Source organism: Ostrinia furnacalis, unplaced genomic scaffold (assembly GCF_004193835.3).
Source record: "Ostrinia furnacalis isolate ACB-3 unplaced genomic scaffold, ASM419383v2 OfSCF3745, whole genome shotgun sequence".
NCBI classification, from domain to species: Eukaryota; Metazoa; Arthropoda; class Insecta; order Lepidoptera; family Crambidae; genus Ostrinia; species Ostrinia furnacalis.
Window position 1 is genome coordinate 327,900 of NW_021133984.1, and position 23,551 is coordinate 351,450.

General features: G+C 36.6%; 1 protein-coding gene across 1 annotated transcript; it reads left to right on the top strand.

Annotated features, from left to right (window-relative positions):
• Nucleotides 1-18,657: 18,657 nt before the first annotated feature.
• Nucleotides 18,658-22,518, top strand: LOC114358160 (zinc carboxypeptidase). Its single transcript, XM_028312042.1, has 7 exons — nucleotides 18,658-19,007; nucleotides 19,429-19,592; nucleotides 20,041-20,267; nucleotides 20,722-20,815; nucleotides 21,243-21,445; nucleotides 21,677-21,761; nucleotides 22,298-22,518. Exons 1-7 carry the CDS (start codon nucleotides 18,727-18,729, stop codon nucleotides 22,489-22,491), a joined length of 1,248 nt encoding a protein of 415 aa, XP_028167843.1. The 5' UTR covers nucleotides 18,658-18,726; the 3' UTR covers nucleotides 22,492-22,518.
• The last annotated feature ends 1,033 nt before the right edge of the window (nucleotides 22,519-23,551 follow it).

A 23,551-nucleotide genomic window follows, 5' to 3' on the forward strand; every position in this document is an offset into this window, starting at 1 on the left:
GAATATTTCATTGATATCAACTTAGAAACAAGCACAGATCACAGAAACTAAAGGGAAATGTGACAAGGGACAAATTGGAACATATTGCTTGTGAAAGCAATGATGACAGTAGCGACGTCATTATGTAAACAGTTTATATTGCTTGCATAGTACTAAAGATTATTCGAACGTTGAATACTGATACCGCAATGGATAATGAGCACATAATTTGATTTCTTTGTGTGTGTGAATTTCTAATACGACACTGAGTTTCGAACTCAGCGCATTACTTAGCATCTCTCTATATTTCTATGGAACCAAGTTATCTCCAAAATAACATTCCACACCTTTTTAACCTAGTCAGGTAATAATTTTAATAAAATACGAAGCACGTCATCTATCAATAGGATATATGTATATTTTAGAAGTTAATAAATTATGCATAAAATATAAACACTTTAGAAGTTTAGTTAAATCGTAGAATTTCTGAAAAACAAGTACTAAAATCGTACTGAAAAAAAAAGTATTAATATGTTATCTAATTTATTTATTAAACGTCGAATTTTATCAAAGATTTTGGACTAAAGTTTTTGAAAATATTTTATAGCCAACATAGAAAAAAATTAGGATTCTAAATCGTGAAAGAAATTTTTTTCGGAGCCTATTGCCTCCAAACAAACAAACAAACAATTAAATCTTTCCTCTTTTATTAGTATAGATTTAACAACAGAACAAAACGCTTCTTTTTCTTCTTCACGAAACAAAACTCAAAGCGGATAAATAAATAAACAAATCTTTGGACAATTTCACAGCGCCATCTAGTCCAAAAGTAGGCAACCAATATGCTTGTGTTAAGGGTGCTATCATAATGGATATACTTTTTTATAATTTATTTATTAAATTAAATACATGGTACCTACATATTATACATAGTTACACCCAGATCCGTCAAAGAAATTAAAATTCATCATTTCAATTTCTGCTCGGCCGGCCGACTCGAAACAGCCTCTCGGCATAGTATCAAATGTATTTGGTCGCCGTACAAATCACCGCTTCACGACACGAACGCACGTAAACGTCACGGCGGGAAAAATGACACACGTCCTGCCTTGACGGGCGCTCGCGCCATACTAATCGATGTCGGCTTGCGCATTGTAATTTATACTGATATTCACATCAATATTTTGACAAAGTGGTTACTAATATTTAAACAATAACTGTAGAAATCAATTCTACAATGAATATTCTTTATTTTGGGATACTTTTATTGCAGTTATTGCTGTGTTTTTAAACCAAAAACCACGATCAAAATGTGACGTTAATCTTCAAATTTGCCAAATTATTTTTAGATTTTACTCAATAATGGTAATGAAATTCAAGAATCTATTTCATTAATGAACTACAAGAATATATGTCCGATGATTACTTTATATTTTTAAGCTTATTATATGAGCATAAATAATAGATACAGGACTTTGAAAATGAGTCTGCGGCAATTTTTTCGTAAAATGGTTGTGGGAGATGGGGCACTGTGAATTAAGCAAAAGAGTTTTAGTAAATCCGTTTCATTAATGGTCATCAACAAGGATCGACCTATCTTTCGCAGTTATTAAATAATCTCTGGGTGTTGCTTAAGATAGTAATTCATGCTTCCAAAATCTTAGAAATTCGCACGAAAATGTAAAATGGCTCTTAATATGATATACCTTTTCATAAAGTACCTACTATTCGCAAAAACGTTACATAGAGTGCTCTAGTCTAACTCACCATAAAACAATATGCCTACAATAGTTTAGTACTTATTCAGTACAGAATCTTTTAACCTTTAATTTTTTTTATTTATGCCCTATAATTGTCACCTGTTTTGAAACAAATAAATACTTTCTGTCTGTTTCAGACTCATAAAATTATGTAATATTAAGTTTGATTTTTTTTTATCTTAATAATCACACTAATAAGAATCAAGAAGATCCTATTTTGATTAAAAACTCATGTGAGTGACTTTTCGTAAAGAGTTATTTTGAATCCATTAATGTCGCACTTGTGGTTGTCTTGCATTAAGTAATTTAAAGCACACTCCTTTAATTCCACACTACACTGCCCTCGTTAGCCTTAATAATCAAGAGCACACTAAAGCAGGGATTTAAAGATACAGCGTAGTTCTTGCCAAGGTGCAAGTGGTGCTTGGCCACTCCACGTCTTCGCTTGTTTTGTCTGCCCTGACCCGGATTCAATTTTGTATGAGCATTTTATCTTGTTGAGTTAGCTGTAATTATGCTTTAAAATAGGCCTTTAGGTACTTACCTTTATCATGAGTGACTATTTTTTTACATGACTAAGGTCTGAAAAAATGCAGCTGGCTTATTTTTTACCCTGTGTTGCTCCATCATTATCTATAAAATACGTCAAAATTCTGTCAAACTCCATAAAAAAACACCGGTTAAAGTCAGTTAAGGTGATGCAACTCAGTCAAGAGATCCTTAATTAGTTTATTTTTGTGATCAGCACATTTTTTTAAAAGTAGTTTATTGAATGTATGTACTATGAAACAAAAACGGACCTAGAACAGACCCCTGCGGAGTACCACTTAAGATAGAGTAGGTACTTACTCTTTCTATGGTAGGCCAGTGGTGTTTATGCATTTCACATTTTCACCTCTTCATACTAATTTCCTTTTAAACATTTTGAAGTCTAGGGTCTTTAAGATGCTCCACATCTAAATTCATAACGATGCATGAACCAAAAGCCTAAATAAAAACAAAGTTATCTGTGCCTGAAGTATGAGAGTGGGACGAGAAGGGTGATATTGACATAATATGACTTGACAGAGCATACAAAACTGAAGCACATTTGTACCTCTAGTAGGAAAAACTTTCGAGTTCGTTTCATTGCGTATTCAAAGTGTCATCGAAAAATTTTGTATGAAAAATTAAACAGCGCCCCCTAGGGCGGCTATAATATAGGGGGCGCTGTTTAATTTTTCATACAAAATTTTTCGATGACACTTTGAATACGCAACGAAACGAACTCGAAAGTTTTTCCTACTAGAGGTACTGAAGTTTTGCTGACGTTGACGCTACAAAAACACACTCCCGTGCCGCCGTGCCACTCTTTCGTCGGCCGTTTGGTGTAGTGGTTCGAAGCGGACTACTATTCCGAAGGTAGCGGGTTCGATTCCCGCACAGTACAAACATTTGTGTGCATGAACATATTTGTTTGTATTGGACTGGGTTTTTTCTATGTATAATATGTATGTATTTACAAAAAAAAAAGTATTTAAGTATGTTTATATCTGTTGTCTAGTACCCATAGTACAAGCTTAGCTTAGTTTGGGACTAGAAGCGCAGTGTAAAATGTCCTAGGATATTTATTTATTTATTTATACCTCAAGTGCTAACTGATTTAAACGTTAGATCTATAAAACGTTCGACAAAACAAAAACTAACTTTCTAAAGTCCTTCTACAATCATGCGAGAGCACTAGAATTTTATTCGTCGCTATAATACGCCATCTCTATCCAAAGTACGTTTTTACCAGAAATGTACTTTACCACATCGATTCCTGGGAATTAGGTGGCTTTTTCTATTGTTTGCCTGGAGCACTCCCTGGACGGGGGCCAAGCCGGGATTAATTAATTGGGACAGGGACAATTGGGACACTGGGACACATCCCGGTGTCTAAGATGCTTGGAGAGCGCTTTAGTGCATAAGACAGTGCTTTAGCTGTTTCATTATTTGGTTCCAAAGCTAACGTAGCGAATGCTAGTCTTGGCAAAATTCTAGCTTAGATGTTTAATGTTTTTAGATGCAATTAAAACAGTAGATCAAACTGGAAATTTTAAAACAACTGAATGGGAGGTTGTATCTACTATCACCAGTTATACTTAGGATTGCAAGTGAAAATGCAATCCACAATTTCGAAAAGATAAAGTTTACTTCTACAGAACTCTTGTAAACAAAACCCTTAGGTTGATTAAAAAACCAAAGAAAAATCCCGTTAATTAGGAAAAGGAATGGAAATGATCCTAACTTCGCCGACTCAATTAAAAATCTTTTTTGAACTGTTATGAAAATAATAATTGGCCCCAAGTTTCAAACCAGACGTAATTTTGTTTGTTTATTTTTTGATTTTCGTTCAACATTTTTTGAGATCGTTATGTAGGTAGTGTCTTGTGTAACATTGATGAGAAACACCGAAACACGGTCCACATGTGACAAATCAAGTAAATATACTTAACTAATATTTTTTTTATTTATATTGTTACAAGCTTTTCGCCCGCGGCTTCGCCCGCGTGGAATTTTGTCTGTCACAGAAAGACTTTATCGCACGCGTTTCAAAAACCAGGATAAAAAAAAAACCGATTCCAAAAAACCTACACTAAAAAGTAGAAAAATAATTACTAATTACCTACTTATTTATTAGGACGAATTATTAATATTTATGTAGCTATACCATGATTGATACTTCTGGAGTCGGTGCCAAGATTATGAAACGTGTAAAGTTTGCCTGCCTTTTTCTTCAAATTCGCATGAAACCACCCTTTTGATAATACCTATTTAACAAAAAAATAATCGTTCGAATTGGTTCATAATCGGCGGAGATATTGCGTATAAAAAAGTTCATCCCCAATTTTCCACCCTTGGGAGTGAAATATTTTCTTCAAATTCGCATGAAACCACCCTTTTGATAATACCTATTCAACAAAAAAATAATCGTTCAAATTGGTTTATAATCGGCGGAGATATTGCGTATAAAAAAGTTCATCCCCAATTTTCCACCCTTGGGGGTTGTTTTTTTTATTATTAAATTTAAATGGGACCACCCTTGAGGTATTACCTATACGCCGAAAAAAGATTTGTTCAAATCGGTTCATAATTGGCGGAGTTATCGCGTAACAAACATAGAAAAAAAAAACATACGGGTCGAATTGAGAACCTCCTCCTTTTTTTGAAGTCGGTTGAAAACTATCCTATAGTATGTACCTAATATGTCCTTTCCCGGGACTCTAAACTATCTCTATGCCAAATTTCATCAAAATCGGTTCAGTGGTTTAGGCATGAAAGCAAGACAGACAGACAGACAGTTACTTTCGCATTTATAATATTAGTATAGATCTCATTATTTCTGATCGTCCAAACTTCTTGAACGATATGGCAGCGAATATTCATGACCTTCATTCAGCTTTTTTTATAAAGCAATTTAGGAAATATGTTTTTTTCCGATATTCCACTGCTTTGTGGCAGTGTGTGGCTTATAAAACTAAAGCTCAACTGGGGACCTTTATTCTCACAAACATCTGCATAAAATTTAAGTACAAACTAAAGCATGTGCTTTACTCGTACAATAAATCCTCCGAATCATGTAACAAGTAGATACAGCGGTACGGGTGTACCAATTACGGGCGGGTTTGGCGCGAATCCAACGTTAAAACAATCGCATAGATTGCTCTTGTCCATTGCCGCCGACCTAATTTATTTGTCACCGAATTATAGTTAGGCGCGGACGGGTGACGACACCGTGACAGTATATCGGCCATTCTCAGATGAGCTAGTTTTTGCGTGTCCGGGCTGTTGAATCGTTAAAAATGACAAATTAAAGACATGCAAGTATTTTTATATGTTACTTAACAACCCCATCCAGTTGTGCATTAAATCATAGGCCTCTATTTTAAGTATTTGTGACTTAATTAATTTCATGAACCTCTGTTCTCTAATTACCGTTACGCGTCCGCACACCGACTTAATGTTAAAACTTGGCTGTAATTTTTATGTCGTATAGATTTGGTTTACTCCATTCAACATTTTAAAGAGTACAAAAGATTGTCTTACGCATAGCAAAATATCTATTCAATAGAACCATTCTGTAAATAATTAGAATTAAAAAACTGCTTGTCCGAGCGAAAGTCCTAATTCCCGTGACGTTTTCTGTTTTTGGGCACACAAGCCTAAATAATAATATTTGACACATCATTTACGCGCGCGGCGCGAGCCCTTAGTTAGTTCTAAGACCTGTTAGCAAGTAGACGTCTATTGCGTTGGCGTACCGTCGATGAATTGCGTAAGAGTATAATTACCATATCTTTGGTTTTCAATTTTTCTATTTACCATGTCCTTATTTTTATACTCGATTTTTGAAGGTAGATCCACGTTGTTAATTTAAATAGATTCAGTACTTTGGCCTTCATACGTTGTAGTAAGACAGTATTTGCATACGCTGAAGATTTTGGAAATTTTGAAGAAAAACTATCGTTTTATAATTTCCATGTACTAATTACCGTATATTTATAATCACCGTTGTATGAAATTATTACCTACAAATTGCACTCACGATTGAATACGTATGATGATAAAATATGAAATATATCTAGACTTTCGCATAAAAACTGTACGGACTTTTCTTCCAATCTTACAATCAAAATTTTAAAAAACTTTCGTTAGAGTAACCTCGAAATAGATTCGATTTCATGACGAATGTTCAGCTTCAGTTGCTGCATGGTTTTTGGATTTAAGAGTATATTTTAACCCCTAAGGTGACCCCACAAAAAGAAGTTACCTGGAGTGAAATCGGGGCTTTCTGATGGCCAGGAGATGTCACCCCTGCATGAAACATGTCTCGTACCAGATATTTATTTTTACTATTAGTATAATTGATATTAACATCTTAAATCATTAATTAATTCTAATATAATACCATTAACATCTATCCATAATACCTTTGCCCTAAGAAGATGAAATTTTCCAACAGTAACACTTACCTGGCGTGATCACATTAAGAAAAAAAGAGAACAAATCAACAGACAATGGGACTTTTCAAGGCATTAGTGTATAGGCACTTTGTACCATCCTAAACTGCATCCTACCTGCTTTGTTATGCATAGAAAAAACTTCGTGATATGCAATGGGTACTGGACAGAAGAAGCTTGGAGAACAAACTATATACAAATGGATCCAGAAACCCATGTAGACATGGCATCGACTTAGCCTTGCAAATGTAGAAATACTTTAACGTTTTCAAAATAAAGGTTTAAAAATCTTGAGCTGTGCACCTTGGTTTACAAAGTCCAGTGAAGTGATACTACAGCGTTTTTTATGACGCTATATATTTATATACAAATTTATCAATGCAAAATATTGTTTTCTTGTAATTTTACATATGTTTTCTAATTACCGTTAGATTCAGTATTAGCCTTATCTAATTACCATGCCCATAAAATTTTTGGGTCTCATTTACGCGAAAACCGCTTGGAATAATTTGACGCCTTAACGATTGTTAAATTCGTACTTTTCATGCGTTTCACATTTAAATGCGTTTAAGTCAATTAAGCCAAATTTCAAAAATGATATGGTAATTAGGCTGAGAACGCCTAATCGTGAGAATGGCCGTAATCTTGCTCTTTTACATTTTCGTAAAGATAAAGAGAGAGACAACGTAGTACTAATTCTTATCTATGGAGAGACATTGTTAACCGTGCGCGCGCGCCTTTAAAATGACAATTTCAACAACTGTAGAACGCAGTGCTTTAGTTCCTGTCTAGTTCTTAACCGACTTCAAAAAAAGGTTATCATTTGACTCGTATGTGCAGTCGACAGCTAAATCAGACTACAAATTGGTCGCAAATTATCGTATTACAACTGTATAAGATGCCCCACCGCGATTAGCTAGATGCGTAGTCGTCTGTACATAATATTGCCAAAATTACACAGTTTTAAATAAGTCTAACAATAATAATAATTACTAATTAGTGAATAAAATTATATGATTTAATTAAGTGGCCAAATTATCACCACAACTGTCAGTAATTGGTCTGCGTTCACGACGGCGAAAATTCCAAAAAACAGTCTTTAATTTTGAATAAAACGAATCATTCTTTTTTTTTTAATTCATAAACACTACAATTTCATGAAAATAAATGTGATAAATACCCTTATTACACCCATGCAAAGCATGCCCTTCTTAGCATAATTTGCCTCATTAGCATGATGTAAAAATTCGACATCATTGGAAAACTGCACAGAAACCATCAGTTTGAATTAATGCAGATTTTGATGGATCGCCACCGCAAGTGTTCAGATAAAATGGTTTGCATTTTAACTAATCTTTTTGGAGCCTTTCTGCTACTTTTGATGGTATGAATGCATTACCAAATTGCAGTTCTAAGACCATGAGTGCGCACTGCAGATTTTGAGTCAGCTTTTTACTACCTCTTGGGGCACTTTTATTTTATTTTTATTGCAATACTAGCTGACCCGGCGAACTTCGTACCGCCTTAGCGTAGAGATTTTCTTTATATTTTTTTCCGTAAAAACCTTGTAAAGAGTATTAGAAAACTACAAAAAAAAATCAGCCAAATCGGTCAAGCCGTTTTCATGTTATGTCGTGACAACGGAAAACGGGTTTCATTTTTATATATATAGATAGATTTATGAAAGTTAACTTTTGAAAATTCTAATGAAAAAATATTTAGATTTACTTTACAGGGTTATTTTGCAACTTTAAAAAGCATAAGCATAAGCCTCTGGCGCAGTGGGGTAAAAAGGGATCATTTTCAAAGAAGTACGGTCTACGTTGGATTTGAAGAACTACATATACTACAGTAGAAATTTTACTTAATTGCCCGACTGTAATTTTGCGTCTTCTGTGATTTTCTGCAACTATTCAGCCAGCTATCTACTGAGCTGACTTGATTACGTAGCTAATTTGTGGGCATCAAAATGACACCAAAGTGCCTTTGTTTCGCTGTCAAAAATAGCTTTTGCATTCTAAAACCTCAATCGTATGTGATCTCATTCATTACAGTACGCATTAGAGACTGCAGCGAGCGTAGACGACGGTCCTGATTTATTGGGCCACCTCCTGCCCTTAACGACACCTCGTGATGTACGGCTTGGATGTCATGGTACGAGGTAAAGGATATTGTGTCTTTTCGTTCGTTTCAACGGAAAGACGTCCACAGCTGGACAAAGGCCGCCCAAGGTTATCCGCAAAGACCGGTCCTGCGCCGCCCGTATCCAGGCACCTCTCGCGACCTTCACCAGATGGTCGGTCCACATATTGGGAAGCCTGCCCACACTATGTATTCCGGCTCGTGGTTGCCACTCGAGAACTTTTCTGCCGCAGCGGCCATCAGCTCTAAGAGTTATGTGCCCCGCCTACTGCCACTTGATTTTAGCGATTCTGCGGGCTATGTCAGTCACTTTGGTTCTCATGTGTCTTGATTGAGTCTTTTACTCCTTTGTGATTTGGACCTAGGCTCAATAACTTCAGCGGTTTGATACCTTTTGTGATTATCACCTACTTTCTGACCTTTACGACAAGTTATGTTGTCGTGGTATGAGGTAAAAGATATCGAGTCTTTTCCATACTTTTTATTACTCAGCTTTTTAAACCATACATATTTGGCATGGGGCACACTGAAAACCAGGGTCGTGGCCCTCGTCACCGCGGGCCACGGCAGGCCGCTACCAACCGGTCATTATTAGAAATCATTGGAGGAGGCCTATGTTCAGTAGTGGACGACATAAGGCTGCAATGATGATGATGAATCCAAAAAACGAAATGAACTTTATAATGAAACCATGTAGAATTACAATCGCAATTTCTCCCAACTCAGACCAAACCAGTAGCAAACGGTGACTGTTAAGAACAAAGAGAATTATTCGAAGATGAAGTCAACCATGTTATTGCGGGAGAGACACGCGTGATTAATGTCCGAGCCATTTACACTGTTCTTTTACCTGCCACCATTTATTTATGTGAGAGTGTGTCGTTTAATTGTTTTTGATGTAGGTTTTGTGTACTGTGAAATATGGGTGAGATGTGTTGAGAAAATCGCTAGTTGTTGAGTAACTCATGGAGCATGAGACCGCGGATCAATGATTGTTAGTAAACAATCATTGATTTCTATTATGCCTCGATTAACTGGTACAGACTTGAAAGGCTACTAAAACTGTATGTTGACTGTTGAAATACACCTACTTCAAATTCCTCTACCTCAACGCATACATATTTTTAGCTTTCGAATTCAAATGCTCGTTCCTCATTAAGGTGAACCATAACTTATTTACATTATGTTGTATAATATTGAATTATCCTGTATCTATTTAATTGAAAAGAGGCTGACAAAGGCGACTTAAGTTTCTTCCGCCATTTCTTCTCAGCAACAGCCCATTATGTTGTCCCTAAGTGGTAGTGCAAGTTATATTTGGGAACAGTACAAGTTCCCTGTAAAGGGCCGACTAAGTACTGAATAAATGATTTGAATTTGAATACATAGGTACATTTCTTTCAGAGAAATCTTATTAGCTGAAACATTATGTACGACTCAAGTTTTCAGCAGTGTGGAAAATACGAAATACCTTAGAGAAATCACGTCAGGACGTTAAAGATAAACAATGTTTAGTAAGGTTTCCATTTAATTAATTCACTCAAAGTTAGAAGTTTGTCGGGCCTCATAAATATTGACAACTATAAGCCCAACCTCGGAAAATTATTTCAATAAAATTATTTCTGCCTCTTTAGGTAGTCACAATGTTAGAGTTTATGACTAAAAGTAGACCTAGTTTTCTAGACCAAGATAGTCTAGAAAACAAGGTCTAATCTGCCTCAAACAATATGCTTACTTTGACTGGTTACATTTATATGAAACTAGCTGACCCGGCGAACTTTGTTCCGCCTTAATGGCAATAAATAAGCAGACTTTTTTTTATTTCGAACGGGATAAAAAGTATCCTATGTCCTTCTCCTGGCTCTAAACTACCTCCCTGACAATTTTCAGCTAAATCGGTTCAGCCGTTCTTGAGTTATAAGTGGTGGAACTAACACGACTTTCTTTTATTATATAGATATTAAAAATCAGACCATGTTGGTTATTTTCAACCGACTTCAAAAAAGGAGGAGGTTCTCAATTCGACCCGTATGTTTTTTTTTTTCTATGTTTGTTACGCGATAACTCCGCCAATTATGAACCGATTTGAACAAATCTTTTTTCGGCGTATAGGTAATACTCAAGGGTGGTCCCATTTATATTTAATAATAGAAAAAACATCCCCCAAGGGTGATAAATTGGGGATGAACTTTTTTATACGCAATATCTCCGCCGATTATAAATCAATTTGAACGATTAGTTTTTTGTTGAATAGGTATTATCAAAAGGGTGGTTTCATGCGAATTTGAAGAAAATATTTCATCCCCAAGGGTGGAAAATTGGAGATGAACTTTTTTATACGCAATATTTTTAATTTTTAGTTTTTTTTTGTGTTCACGCATTTGAAGTCGGTTTTATTTTTTTAAAAAGTTATAGACGCTTCAATCAATCTGACGCTGACTGTGAGCAGTAAATTCAATAAATAAATAAAACAAACTAGATATGTACGAGTACATCTAGCAACATGTAGCAACACAGGTGACAACATTGTGGTTACTTGCATTGAAGTAATATTACTACGTATAGAACAGACATCGCGAACAAAATATGTGCAGTGCGGGGTGCGGGGCGGGAATTTGACGGACAGCTGTCAGTCAAATCCATGACTATCAAGTTTCATAATTTATGGCGATAAAATCTGCACCAGAAAATGTCGTACTTCATTGCTAGGATTGCGCGAATAGTGACGTGCCTGAGGTCGCCTCATCATAGACATTTTGAATCGATTGTGAAAATAAACAAATCGACTAAATTGTGTTATTTATAATTTTCATGGTGCTCAATAGCAAAAATGTTCAGCTACTTACATTATTTTCTTTTATTATATTTTTCGTTTCCTGTAATTTAATCTAAGCGCCCCCTCCCTTAGACTAATATTAGCCCTCCTAGACAAGTGACAAAACGTGGCAGTTGAAACGAAATCACTTCGCTCTGCCGTTTTTTGGTGTTAGTTACTTCACTCTGTGATGCGAATTTAAAATTACAACTGGCGATTCCGAATTCACAACTGAGGGGATTGTGGCTAATCGTGTTACATGTGCTACAAGTGCGTATGGGCTTCATACTGATGCTTACGCCTTTAATAATTTTTCTTCCGGATTAAAATCTAATGTAATCGATAATCGCCTTGAGAATCGTTAACTGGTATTTTCTAATTCGATAAAAAATTTAACCTTCCTTTCGTATACTAATTTATGCGTCAGTGTCAAGTCTGCGATTTTTATTCTTTGAAATTTTCGTAAAATGGCTGCCGCCGCGGTGACGCCTTGTAATTAACAAATTAAAATTAAATTAGTGTTTTAAAGTGCATAAATGTACAACTTGATGGTAAAAAGTCATTCCTTGATTTTTACTTAATATGTATTTGGAGTTATTTGAACAGTATTTTCGTCTATAGGATGGCATATTTCAAAAAACAAAACTGCACTCAAGCGTGTTGTCACAGCAACCGCTGAGCACATACTAATTGTATTTCGGTCCATGGACCTGTTTGCGGGCCAGAAACAGTCTAGTTGACATGTCTTCTCTAGTACGTAGTACATTATAACTCAATGGTTACTTGTCAATGGTCTGATCACGACGCAAATAGAGAAGTCAACCGACTGCATTGCGACAGTTTTCAAGCCTAATCTGTATTAGACAAAACCACCGACGTTAATTTTAACATACATGTTCCGGCACATTTGTTTCGATACACATTAGACTTGGTGGTCTACTCTGAAAACTATGACATTTCTACTCTCTCCGTCTCTATCTAAATTGAAAAGAATGAAAGAGACAGAGGTGACTGAAATAAGAGCCTTTTTCCTGTGATAGAGATTTTGACTACGTGTTCTTGCAACTCACGAAGGCGAGTGAGTTTTACTTGTGTGTGTGTGTACACGAACATAACGATAGTGTAATTTCTATCAAAACTTTTGAAAAACGAACAGTGGCGAGCCACCACAGATGTAAAGCTCACTTGCCTTCGTGAATTGCAACACGGTTTTCGGAGTAGACCATCAAGCCTCCTTGGACTTGACGCATTGTGGAGTCCAGAATAGGACTCCTCCATCAACATTGACTTGTGTGGTTGCAATAATTGCACGTGATTTCTGTGGCTAAATTGGCTGCGTGGTCGTAAACTTAAAAATAGTGGCAGCGGCAGCGAAATTAGCTAAGCGTGTTGAATTTAACAGAGCAGCAATTTACGGCTGTTAAAATTAAAATTACCTAGTTGTTTATCCTTTTTTTTATTATAAAACACGCTCGTATTCGAAAGTCTTCAACCGTTTTTTAATACTTTAATTGTTGCATTTCACATCCAAACCAATTTTAAGAATTGTGGCGTTAAATTGAAAGAGTTAAAAAGGTGTAAGTACTCTTTGGGGCTCGCATTATGTTGGATCTACTCGTTTATAACACATTCACAGGTTTGGCTTACTCCTAGCAAAACGTAATTTGTATCGTTCCAACTCTAATGTTCGTACTAATTTGACAGCGAAATGTTCCGGCATACTTGTTCCGATATACATTTTTAATTCGAGTCTTTTCGTTAGTTTAGTCTCATTATATTTTCCTCTAGTAACTCTACATAATAATGCAATTTGTACCGTTCTAACCCTATTAATAAACAAAACTCAATCTGTATCGGTCGTACTAATTGAGAACACACAATTTCCGATACACATTCTTAATTCGAGTCTTTTAGATTTTAAGCCCGTTTTCACCAAAAATCCCAAATTTTTAAGTGACCTCTATGATAACACATATAGTTTTCAAATGGGTCACTTAAAAATTAATGATTGATGGTGAAAACGGGTGATGATCACATTATTTCCTCTAGTAACTTTACCTGGTAGGTAATACAATCTGTACCGTTCTAACACTATTAATAAACAAAACTCAATATGTATCGTTCGTACTAATTTGAGAGCGAAATATTCCGCCACATTTGTTCGGATACACATTATTTCAGTTCGAGACGTCGTCGTCGGTTCGGTTCCGATAATTGCGCGGTTTCGCAGCGGATTTAGCTCGGATGTGATTTGAGGGGGGCAGACGAGCGTTTATTTTAAAATGGTTAACCGCTCTAGCAATATTTTGTGAGTATCTTTTTCTGCGTCATCGTAGCTCCTGAAAGCTTTGACAATTTTTAATCGGTTCCCTACATGGATCGATTTCGAGTTTGTATTTTTTGTTCAAAAAGTGGCCAGAGTTACAAGCATTTTCCCGGGACTTATCTTGCGTGAATTTTGGGCTCTGAAAGTTCTGAAAAAAGACAGGGATGAAAACAATCCTTTATTTTCAGTTCTGTGGTTTAAGCGAGAAAGAGTAACGAGTATCCACTGGGGTGTGTATCAAATCAAAAGAACGATACTAGGATATCAACAAAGCTAAAAAAAAACTCGTATTAGAATAAAATAAAGACAGCGATGTGAAGTAAGTTTGTACACATTTTTTAATTCTACAGAACTCTGACCTTTTTTAACGTCGGGAAATGCTTTGGCTATGTGGGAGTCTCCAAGTTGTCCAGATCTATCCATTAATCGCTCGTCTGCAACCCGCAGAAACCGTAAAAGTAAACGTCTGACAAATGACGCCGCGACGACCGAACGCATCGATCACAATTATTAGCGCCTCGCTTCTGTCCGAGTCCGAATGCTCGGACACGTGGCAAGGGGTTCAGTTACACTAAACAATGAAAAAAAGTGTTTACTAGGATTTAAAACTTGATATTAAATAGGTACGTCCCCAAACAACTGCACTCAGAAAGATTTTATGAATGCGACTGATAACGCCACTCTAGTAGCGGAGTTTTGGGCTGATACTGTATAGGTTTGTAGTTGACACGACTGGAAGAAGAAGAAACTTGATACACCAACTGCCGCAGGTAAGAAGGAGGCTTTTGTTTGCCGAGTAACTGCTCTGATTACTGAGCTACAGAGTAACCTAGATGAGGCACAATAATCGAGGCTAAGTTTTCTAGACGGTATATTAACCGCCCGTCTGCAACCCGCAGAAACTGTAAAAGTAAACGTCTGACAAATGACGCCACGACGACCGAACGCATCGATCACAATTAGCGCCTCGCTGCCGTCCGAGACCAGTTCGGAGTCCGGACGCACGGACACGTGGTAAGGGGTTTCAGTTAAACTGAATAAAAGATAAAAATAAATTCAGCAAAAAAAATAAGGGGGGAAACAAACTTTTAAGATAAGGCTACAACTTTCGCTTCTCAGGTGACTGCTTAATCACCAAACTACGGATACATTGGTCAATCTGACGATATTTTCAGCTGTGAAAATAGAAGCCTTCTAAAATAGTTTTGTAAATTTTTAACTTTCTATTATTTTGATTTCCATATAACCTGATGATGAACTACGAGCACATGTACCTTTGCTATGAACCTTTATTTACTCAAGTTCTTCAAATATAAATACAGACCCAAGAATAAATTTATTTCAAGACTTGATTGGTTATATTAAAATTCTGCCAAATAATACATTTAATTTACACTCAAGTTTGAAACAAGCTTTTAAAGTCGTTTCAGAGTACGTCCACCAAGACACAAATCCCAAACTATGTTATGTTCCCTTTTATTTTACTATGTCTTCTAAACCTTAATTATTTTCATCATTTCAGCCACTGCAGGACGTCTAGCTGAACTTTGCCTAAATATTTTTTTGTCAATTACTGTAGTGTCATATAAAAATACATGACGTGTCTACAGTCATGATTATTGGTATGATTTATGAATCAGTTTACCGAAAATCCGATCATTTCCTGAATCCGTATCGGCCGTCAAACTTCTCCCGCATAATTTCCTGGAGTGTAGGACGAACTCACCTGTCAGAGCATCGGGAAATGAATAGGAACGCGATTTATTTGTAAACCTATACTTATACTGGAGGACTAAGAGCTCTTCCCACGGATATATCCCGTTTGTTGGAGGATCCCGTTTAATATTTTAATATTAACATTCACATAAAAACCGCAAAAAAGCCGATCCGTTCGAATTTAGAATTCTAATTTCCTTTTCTCACGGTAATCCAGTTTTTCAGATCCAGTTCACATCCCGCAAACTGGACTCTTGAGTGAACACAGAAGTATGACTGTGTATAAAATGGTATCCTTCCGTTTGGCCAAATTATTTTTCGCCAAAAATTATCTGGACGCAGGCCGCAAGCACAGAATAAGTAATAGTACAGGTACAGAAGGATTACTCCGCACGACGATTTAAATAAATGCGAGTCTTGCTGCGACGCGATACAGTGGAATTCAGCTCGCACAGCACTACGTACCTATAATTTTATTCACCTACAAGTTTTGTCTCTTTCTATCGCGTGCCTCTGAACTCTTCTTACGCTGTTAGGGTTGCTGTCTAGTGAAAAAATAATTAATCTACTTATTTGTAATGAGGTACGTATGTAGGTAAGTAAAAATAACATTTCAAATATACCTAATTAGGATTAAAAAAACTTGTTCTATTACAATGTCTTCATTCATACCTACCTATTTTAACATAAGACAGATAAATTAAACATACTATTACAGAAAAATAAAGAATCCTAACTATCCTAAGAATTTTATTATTGATTACCTACATGGCCAACATACCTTTCAGCATCTTTGGGAAGCGAAAAAAAAAGATAAATCCGGTAATTTCACAGAATAAGTAATAGTACAGGTACAGAAGGATTACTCCGCAAGACGATTTAAATAAATGCGAGTCTTGCTACGACGCGATACAGTGGAATTCAGCTCGCACAGCACTACGTACCTACAATTTTATTCACCTACAAGTTTTGTCTCTTTCTATCGCGTGCCTCTGAACTTTTCTTACGCTGTTAGGGTTGCTGTCTAGTGAAAAAATATTAAACTACTTATTTGTAATGAGGTACGTATGTAGGTAAGTATGCATTCATTATGGAAAACCTTGGGAGAGGCCTTTGTCCAGTAGTGACGCATTCTGAGCAGTAGTCATAGTAGGTTAGGTTCCTATACTATCCTAGTAATTATTGATTACCCACTTGGCCAACATACCTTTCAGCATCTTTGGGAAGCGAAAAAAAAGATGAATCCGGTAGATTACTTTTCGAATTTAAACACCCGAACGCCGCACAATATTTTTTTCTCTTTATGTCCATTTTTAAATAATACTTCGATCATAGAATTATAATCTTACTACAACGCACGCCAGTGTCCTGACGAGCGCGCGCGTGACACTCGACTGATATAATACCCGCCGGCGGGGCGCTTCGCTGTAGGTAATTATCGGATGTACCGCGCGGAGTGAGCCAGGCCTGCCGCAAGGTACCAATCAATCAACGTGGAATGCATTATGTTCAGCAGTGGACGTCCCATGGCTGAAATGATGATGACGATGATGATTATTTGAAACTATTAGCAGATACACACACATTACTAAACTCTAAAACAAAATTATCAGCAATTTTGGCCAAGTAGTTGAGGCATAAAAGTTGTGAAGACAAAACTTAGGTATATTTTTTTATTATATTCGCTTATTACTAAAATTACCTTAACTAAACACAGTACCCACTAAATCCTTTTCAAAAACATCCAAGCTAAATATGGCTTTACCTCGTTCACCAGTCCGTGGCTAATTACCTTTCAGGCAATCAATCTTGCGAACTCGCAACAAATTGTCATTGTGACCTCTCTGACGGGCTGATGCGTCAACGGATTTATAATAAACCCTCATTAAACGCAAAATGTGGAACAATAATGTGGAATGGCACGGATTTTTGACCAATATTAATATAGGTTGTGGTTTTAAAATGAACAAAAGAGGGCTTTGATTTTATATAAAAAAGGACGTTTTTGCTTGAAAATTTAGATTTTTTTATTGTCATTAATGTGACCTCTCTTGTGAGGGCTGATGCGTCAACGGATTACCTATAATAAGCCCTCATTGAGTGCAAAATGTGGAACAATAATGTGGAATGGCACGGATTTTTGACCTTTGTTAATATCGGTTGAAATAAAATGGGTTAATAAATGAAAAAAAGAGGGCATTAATTTTATGTAAAAAGGGCGTTTTTACTACATTTTTTTATGCTAGACAAGGCAGGTATTTGACCGCAATCGCACCTGGTGTTAAGTGAGATGCAGTCCAGGATGGTACATACTATCTGCCCTGTAATCATCATCATCATCATTTCAGCCACAGGACGTCCGCTGCTGAACATAGGCCTCCCCTAATGACTTCCAAATCGCAAGGTTGATAGCGGCCTGCATCCAGCGTCTTCCTTACGTTCCTTCTTTCAGCGATTTTACTAATGGGGACTTTTATATTATGGGACCGTTATTGATAGAATCTTGGTGTAACATTTGGTTTAGATTAGGCACTTTACTATCTCAAAAATGCTAATAAAATATCACAAGATAACTGCCTTTAATCCCATCTGCCCTATTTGAGCTTGCCACCGGGGAGGTGGTTAGAACCAAATAGATGGCGTCTATATTCTTTTCAATACGTTTTAAAACGAACTATGATCCTTCATTGCTTTTAAACAAAACTGGGAATGTGTTGAAGTATTTTTATTAACCGAAGCAATTTTTAAATCACTCATCGTCTACATACTTGTCCTAATTTACAAGAGTACCTAATTTAGATTATAGTTTAAGGTTTACGTAGACTTTGACATAAATATCTGATAATCTATCTATCATTATCACTACTAACGATATTAAAGAAAATACCAAATTCAACGATAATCCGAGTTTATCAAAAGGCAAAACAGATAACATTACGCTAGCTGATAAAAAATTAGTAGCAAACGTTCTTCTTGCTTTAATTAGTTTAGTACAAATTAAGTAAAATGTTACTCAAATTTTTAATTTTAAGTATAGTGGTGATCGTTAGTGCAGAGAAAGTAAGATATGATAACTACGCGTTGTACAAAGTTGAACCTAAAAATGAAGATCAGGTGAAGTTCCTAAAAGAACTGGAGAAGAATGAAGACCTTGACTTCTGGAAGTCGGTGAATCAAGCAGGAGACTATGCCAGTATAGTGGCTCCTCCAGAAATGAGGAAGAAGTTCGAGCATTCATTGAAGAAACGCAGCATTTACAGTGAAATGGTGTTGGATAATATTCAAGAGTAAGCAATTGTTCATATTCCAAATTTTATTAAAATCTGATTTATAATGAATTTAGCCGTTAATTTTATTAGTGTGGATTAGAAAAGTGTCAGATTAATGAAAGTGGCCGATACCCACAAAATAATTAGATTATATTGAACCAACTTTTTCTGTAATTACTTTTTTATTTTGATTAGCCACTCACGAGATGGTGCTGCATTTACCAAGTCAAGTTAAGAGTTTTTGCGAAGACAGTACCTATAGATTCTTATTATTGCAGATTTTATGTAAATGACCTCCTTTGTAAGTGATTTGCGCTTGACGCAGGCCGCTACCAATCGATCGACATGGAAAACATTGGGGGAGGCCTATGTTCAGCAGTGGACATCCTATGGCTGAAATGATGATAATGATGATGTGTATTTTATTGGCAATTTTCAGAGCCTTCGATGCCCAGTTATACAGTCGTAAAAGAAGGAGCGCTGAGCCAGAACTATTTTGGACAAACTATCAAACTATTGATGATATCTATGAATGGTTTGAGCACTTGGCGCAGACACAAAGTAATATTGTCTCCTTGATCACCGTTGGAAGATCTTTTGAAGGTAGGTAAACAAACATGTTTTGAGACACTTAATAACTAGTGTAATAACTAGTGTTACAGTATTTACTATCGAGGCGGAACGATAGGGAAAGGAATCGAAAGCTAAACATGAAAAGTTCCATTGTAAAAATCTCATTGTCAATGTTTTACAATTTTGTAGATAGAAGTAGATACATGTTGCCCACTCTAGGAAGAATGCCTAATGCATAGTGTTTTTATACCCTTCAGTGTGTCAACCTCATCATCTGTCCATAACAGCTGGACTGCTGGACATAAGCCTCTTCCAATACGCACAATTTGACTCAATTGTCAGCATAATCCTAGGAAGCGTTCTTTCGCTAACCGTCACTCTAGCTGAAGGGCGTCATTTCAATGTACCTTAGACTAATAGGATTGTATCATGGAATTAGAGTAAACTATGATAATTTCCATTCTGTCATCCATTCCAGGTAGAAACATAACCGGCATCAAAATATCCAGGGGCAACAGCGACCGCAACTTCGTCATCGAAGGTGGTCAGATTGGAGCCGACTGGTTGTCGCCCACCGTCATCACGTACATCGTAGATCAGCTGGTCAGAGGAGAAGACCCTGAAGCATTGCAGGCATCTCAGGACTTTACTTGGCACATCTTCCCGATTGTGAATCCAGATGGACACCAGTTTAGTCAGGACTCTGTAAGTATATTTATTATTAATACGAGTATTCATACTGTATCAACGGCCTGATATAATATTATATCGTTTCATCCACGAAGACGCACCCCACCAGTTTTTGGTCTAGGAAGCGCGGGGTGCGGGGAGTTTGATCCGAGAAATCCAAGCGTCATTATTGTAGTGTACGTGTGCACTCGTGAATAATTTAGCGTGTACCGATAACACTCAAACATTAGCGAAAGAATAATGGTGGGGCGCGTCTTCGTGGATGAAACTATATTATATATAGTGCTTGTCTGATTGAGCTTCTTGCACACGTTTACGGTAGTTCATTCATGGCATCTCACCAAGATTCTACCCTCAGTTGTTTGAATCAACATGAATATTTTGTGTTTTGTCTGTTAAACCGTTATTTGTGTTGAATTTCGAAAAGTGAATAAAGTTACTTTTACTTACCATTTAAATAATATTTCAGGTCAGACTTTGGACCAAAAATAGAACACCAACCGTATTATCTAATGCTGCTATTGGCGTTGATCTCTCAAGGAACTGGAACTCTCATTGGGGAGGTATGTATTTACGGCCGTATTCACAAACTATATTTGCTTATGTGAAGCAGCAAATCGAACGCACAGCGTTGAATAGAGCTCTGTGATTGGTTTGTGTGTGACCCTGTACGTCCACGCGCACTGTGAGGCGTTATTAAGCTTCCAAATACTTACCAAAGACTACATAGATAAGATTAGAAGTTTAAAAAATGTATTAAACGAAGTCCAATAATGATGGAATATGAATTTGAGTTCATGTAGCTTTAAGCGTTACAAAAGTACTTAAGCCAAAATTTAGAGTCTTAAATTGAAGTGTCTGGACACAAATATTCCTATATTTTTGGGTTTTGGCATGAGAAATGTAATGACCAGTCTATGAGTAAATAAAAAGTCCGAATATGTATAATTATTATTAATATTTTTATCTAATTGTTCTTTTTTTTTTCAGTACAAGGCGGCAGTTTCACTCCATCAGCCAACAACTACGTCGGTCTTGGTCCGTTTTCCGAAGTAGAAACCAGACAAATGGCTCGATACCTTGACTCAATTGGCGGGAGCACCACTGGCTTCTTGTCCTTGAGAAGTTTTGGGCAGAGACTGCTGATACCCTTCGCGCACTCTGCGACACCTTTGTACAACTTTAATGAGATGGTGAGCTAAAGTAACAAATACGTAGGTTAATTTGACCCTTTACTTATATGGCAGTGGGAATATAGTTTCCACCATATTTTAAACTTTATTCCCTTGTGTTAAGGCCCATAAACAATGAAAAATTGGGACTTGTTTTTATAATGCCGATTACTTCAAAAATCCTTTTCTTCTGTTGCTCTCTACAGAAACTGCAAAGCAAGTAAAGTAACATTATGCATTATCTTTTTTCAGGTCACCATTGGCAGAAGAGCTATGGGTTCACTAGCCGTCAAGTACGGAACCCAATATTTAGTTGGGACCTCTTTACAATTTTCTGGTAAGATGAAAGTTCATCCATCTTTTGACTCGCTCGCCTTACTTAATTAATGAAATTGCCTCTTTTTATTTAAGTAAATCTTGTTCATAATCAGGTCATTAGTTAGTCTCCACTGTAGGAGCGCGACTCTCTCTGATTTAGCAAAGGAAAGGTAGCAGGAAGGCGCTGGATGCAGGTCGCTACCAACCGGGCGATATGGAATCATTGAGGGAAGATCCCATGAGGTTTTAGTGGGTTGGCCCCGCCGGGGAGAGTCCCACATAACCCCTGGCTGCCCCCGCGGTCTGGGGTATGCGCAAAGCATTTCCTCATGTTAAAAAAAAGGCTTATGTCCTGTGGCTGAAAATGATGATGATGATGATGAAACACTTCCCATGCTTTGGTAGGTTAGTTTTGTTAGGTTAGTACGTTAGGTTGGAGAGACCAGACCTTCACATAAAAGTCCCTTAGCTCTTACGTCTTCTACATTAAGAGCAGGGGTTCTATTCTACTCTGCCGTAACCACATGGCACATTTATTAATTTCCTTTTTTCCAGATGGCTCCACCGGTACCTCAGCTGACTGGATCAAATTCCGCTTCAACCCTCCTATCGTAGCCACTTACTTGCTGAGGGACCAAGGAGGTTGGGGCTACACCCTCCCTGTAGCGCAAGTCCTCCCCAGCTGTGAGGAGACATATGACTCAGTTATGGCCATCCTGAGAGAAGCCAGGTTTATCAATGTAATTTAATTTGGGAAATAAATGTGGTATATCGTATTGGTTGGTTTAATTTATATTATTTAACTTGTCTGTTTTGACTTGAGGATATCAAAGTCAATAATCATTACGTCTTTAATTGTAATCTATTCTTTACTTAACAAACATTACAAGAGTTTAAGTAAAGAAATAAAGTTTTATCGTTCAGGTTTGATGATTACTATCTTGAGTGCAGTTTTGAATCTATCTTTATGTAAGTACATTCCCCATAGTACAAGCTTTGCTAAGTTTGGGACTAGAGGCGCAGTGCAAAATGTCCAAAGATATTTTATTTGTTTACTCATACTTATGTGTGGTTTTATTTACACGGGCCCAATAATTGTAGCACATAAGAATTATACAACATACTACACTAACTAAGCAATACCGATAGAAGAAATACTCGTATTTGCTTCAAAATATTTCCAATGAAACAACAACTAAAGTATCAATAAAGTTCACGTCGTAAAGATAACACGTTATGATGCCGATAAATTTTATGGTTCAAATTATATAAGTTTATACGGGTCACTTCATAAAATTATTCTTGAAAACAAAAGATGTGCCAAATTATGACATTGGAGAATTTGCATCTATGACATCAATGGAATTATATTGTTATTTTAAAAGTTGAAGCCACGATAAAATCCAACAGTGAAGGTGTCGAGCTAACCGATTCGTGATCCGAGGATCGCTGGTTCGAACTCCGCCGGCGTAACACAAGCATAATACAAAATAAAGTTAGCCACAAGGAATTAAAAGAGCTATGTATATGATTTGTATTGCTATATGATTTGACCTACTGGTACACAAAATATTTTAAGAATTTAAAACGTTGTCTTCTTTTTATCGAATGGGTCATAAAAGCAAGGGTCACACTACAGTTGTCTAACTTTATGAGCCATCACATTATAAGTCTCTGACATGTCTCATCCCGAATAACAGAAAATCACTTTATGAACCTTGGAAGAAAACATTGAAAAAAGATAATACGAGTAGGTATCAAATTGTCTATCACAGCGGCATCTAATAACGCCATTAAATTTGGTTATAA

Coding starts and splice junctions, on each gene's coding strand:
- LOC114358160 (XM_028312042.1), top strand. CDS start 18,727: ATGTTACTCAAATTTTTAATTTTAAGTATAGTGGTGATCGTTAGTGCA. Junction 21,446..21,676: donor TGTACAACTTTAATGAGATG/GTGAGCTAAAGT, acceptor ATCTTTTTTCAG/GTCACCATTGGCAGAAGAGC. Junction 21,762..22,297: donor GACCTCTTTACAATTTTCTG/GTAAGATGAAAG, acceptor CCTTTTTTCCAG/ATGGCTCCACCGGTACCTCA.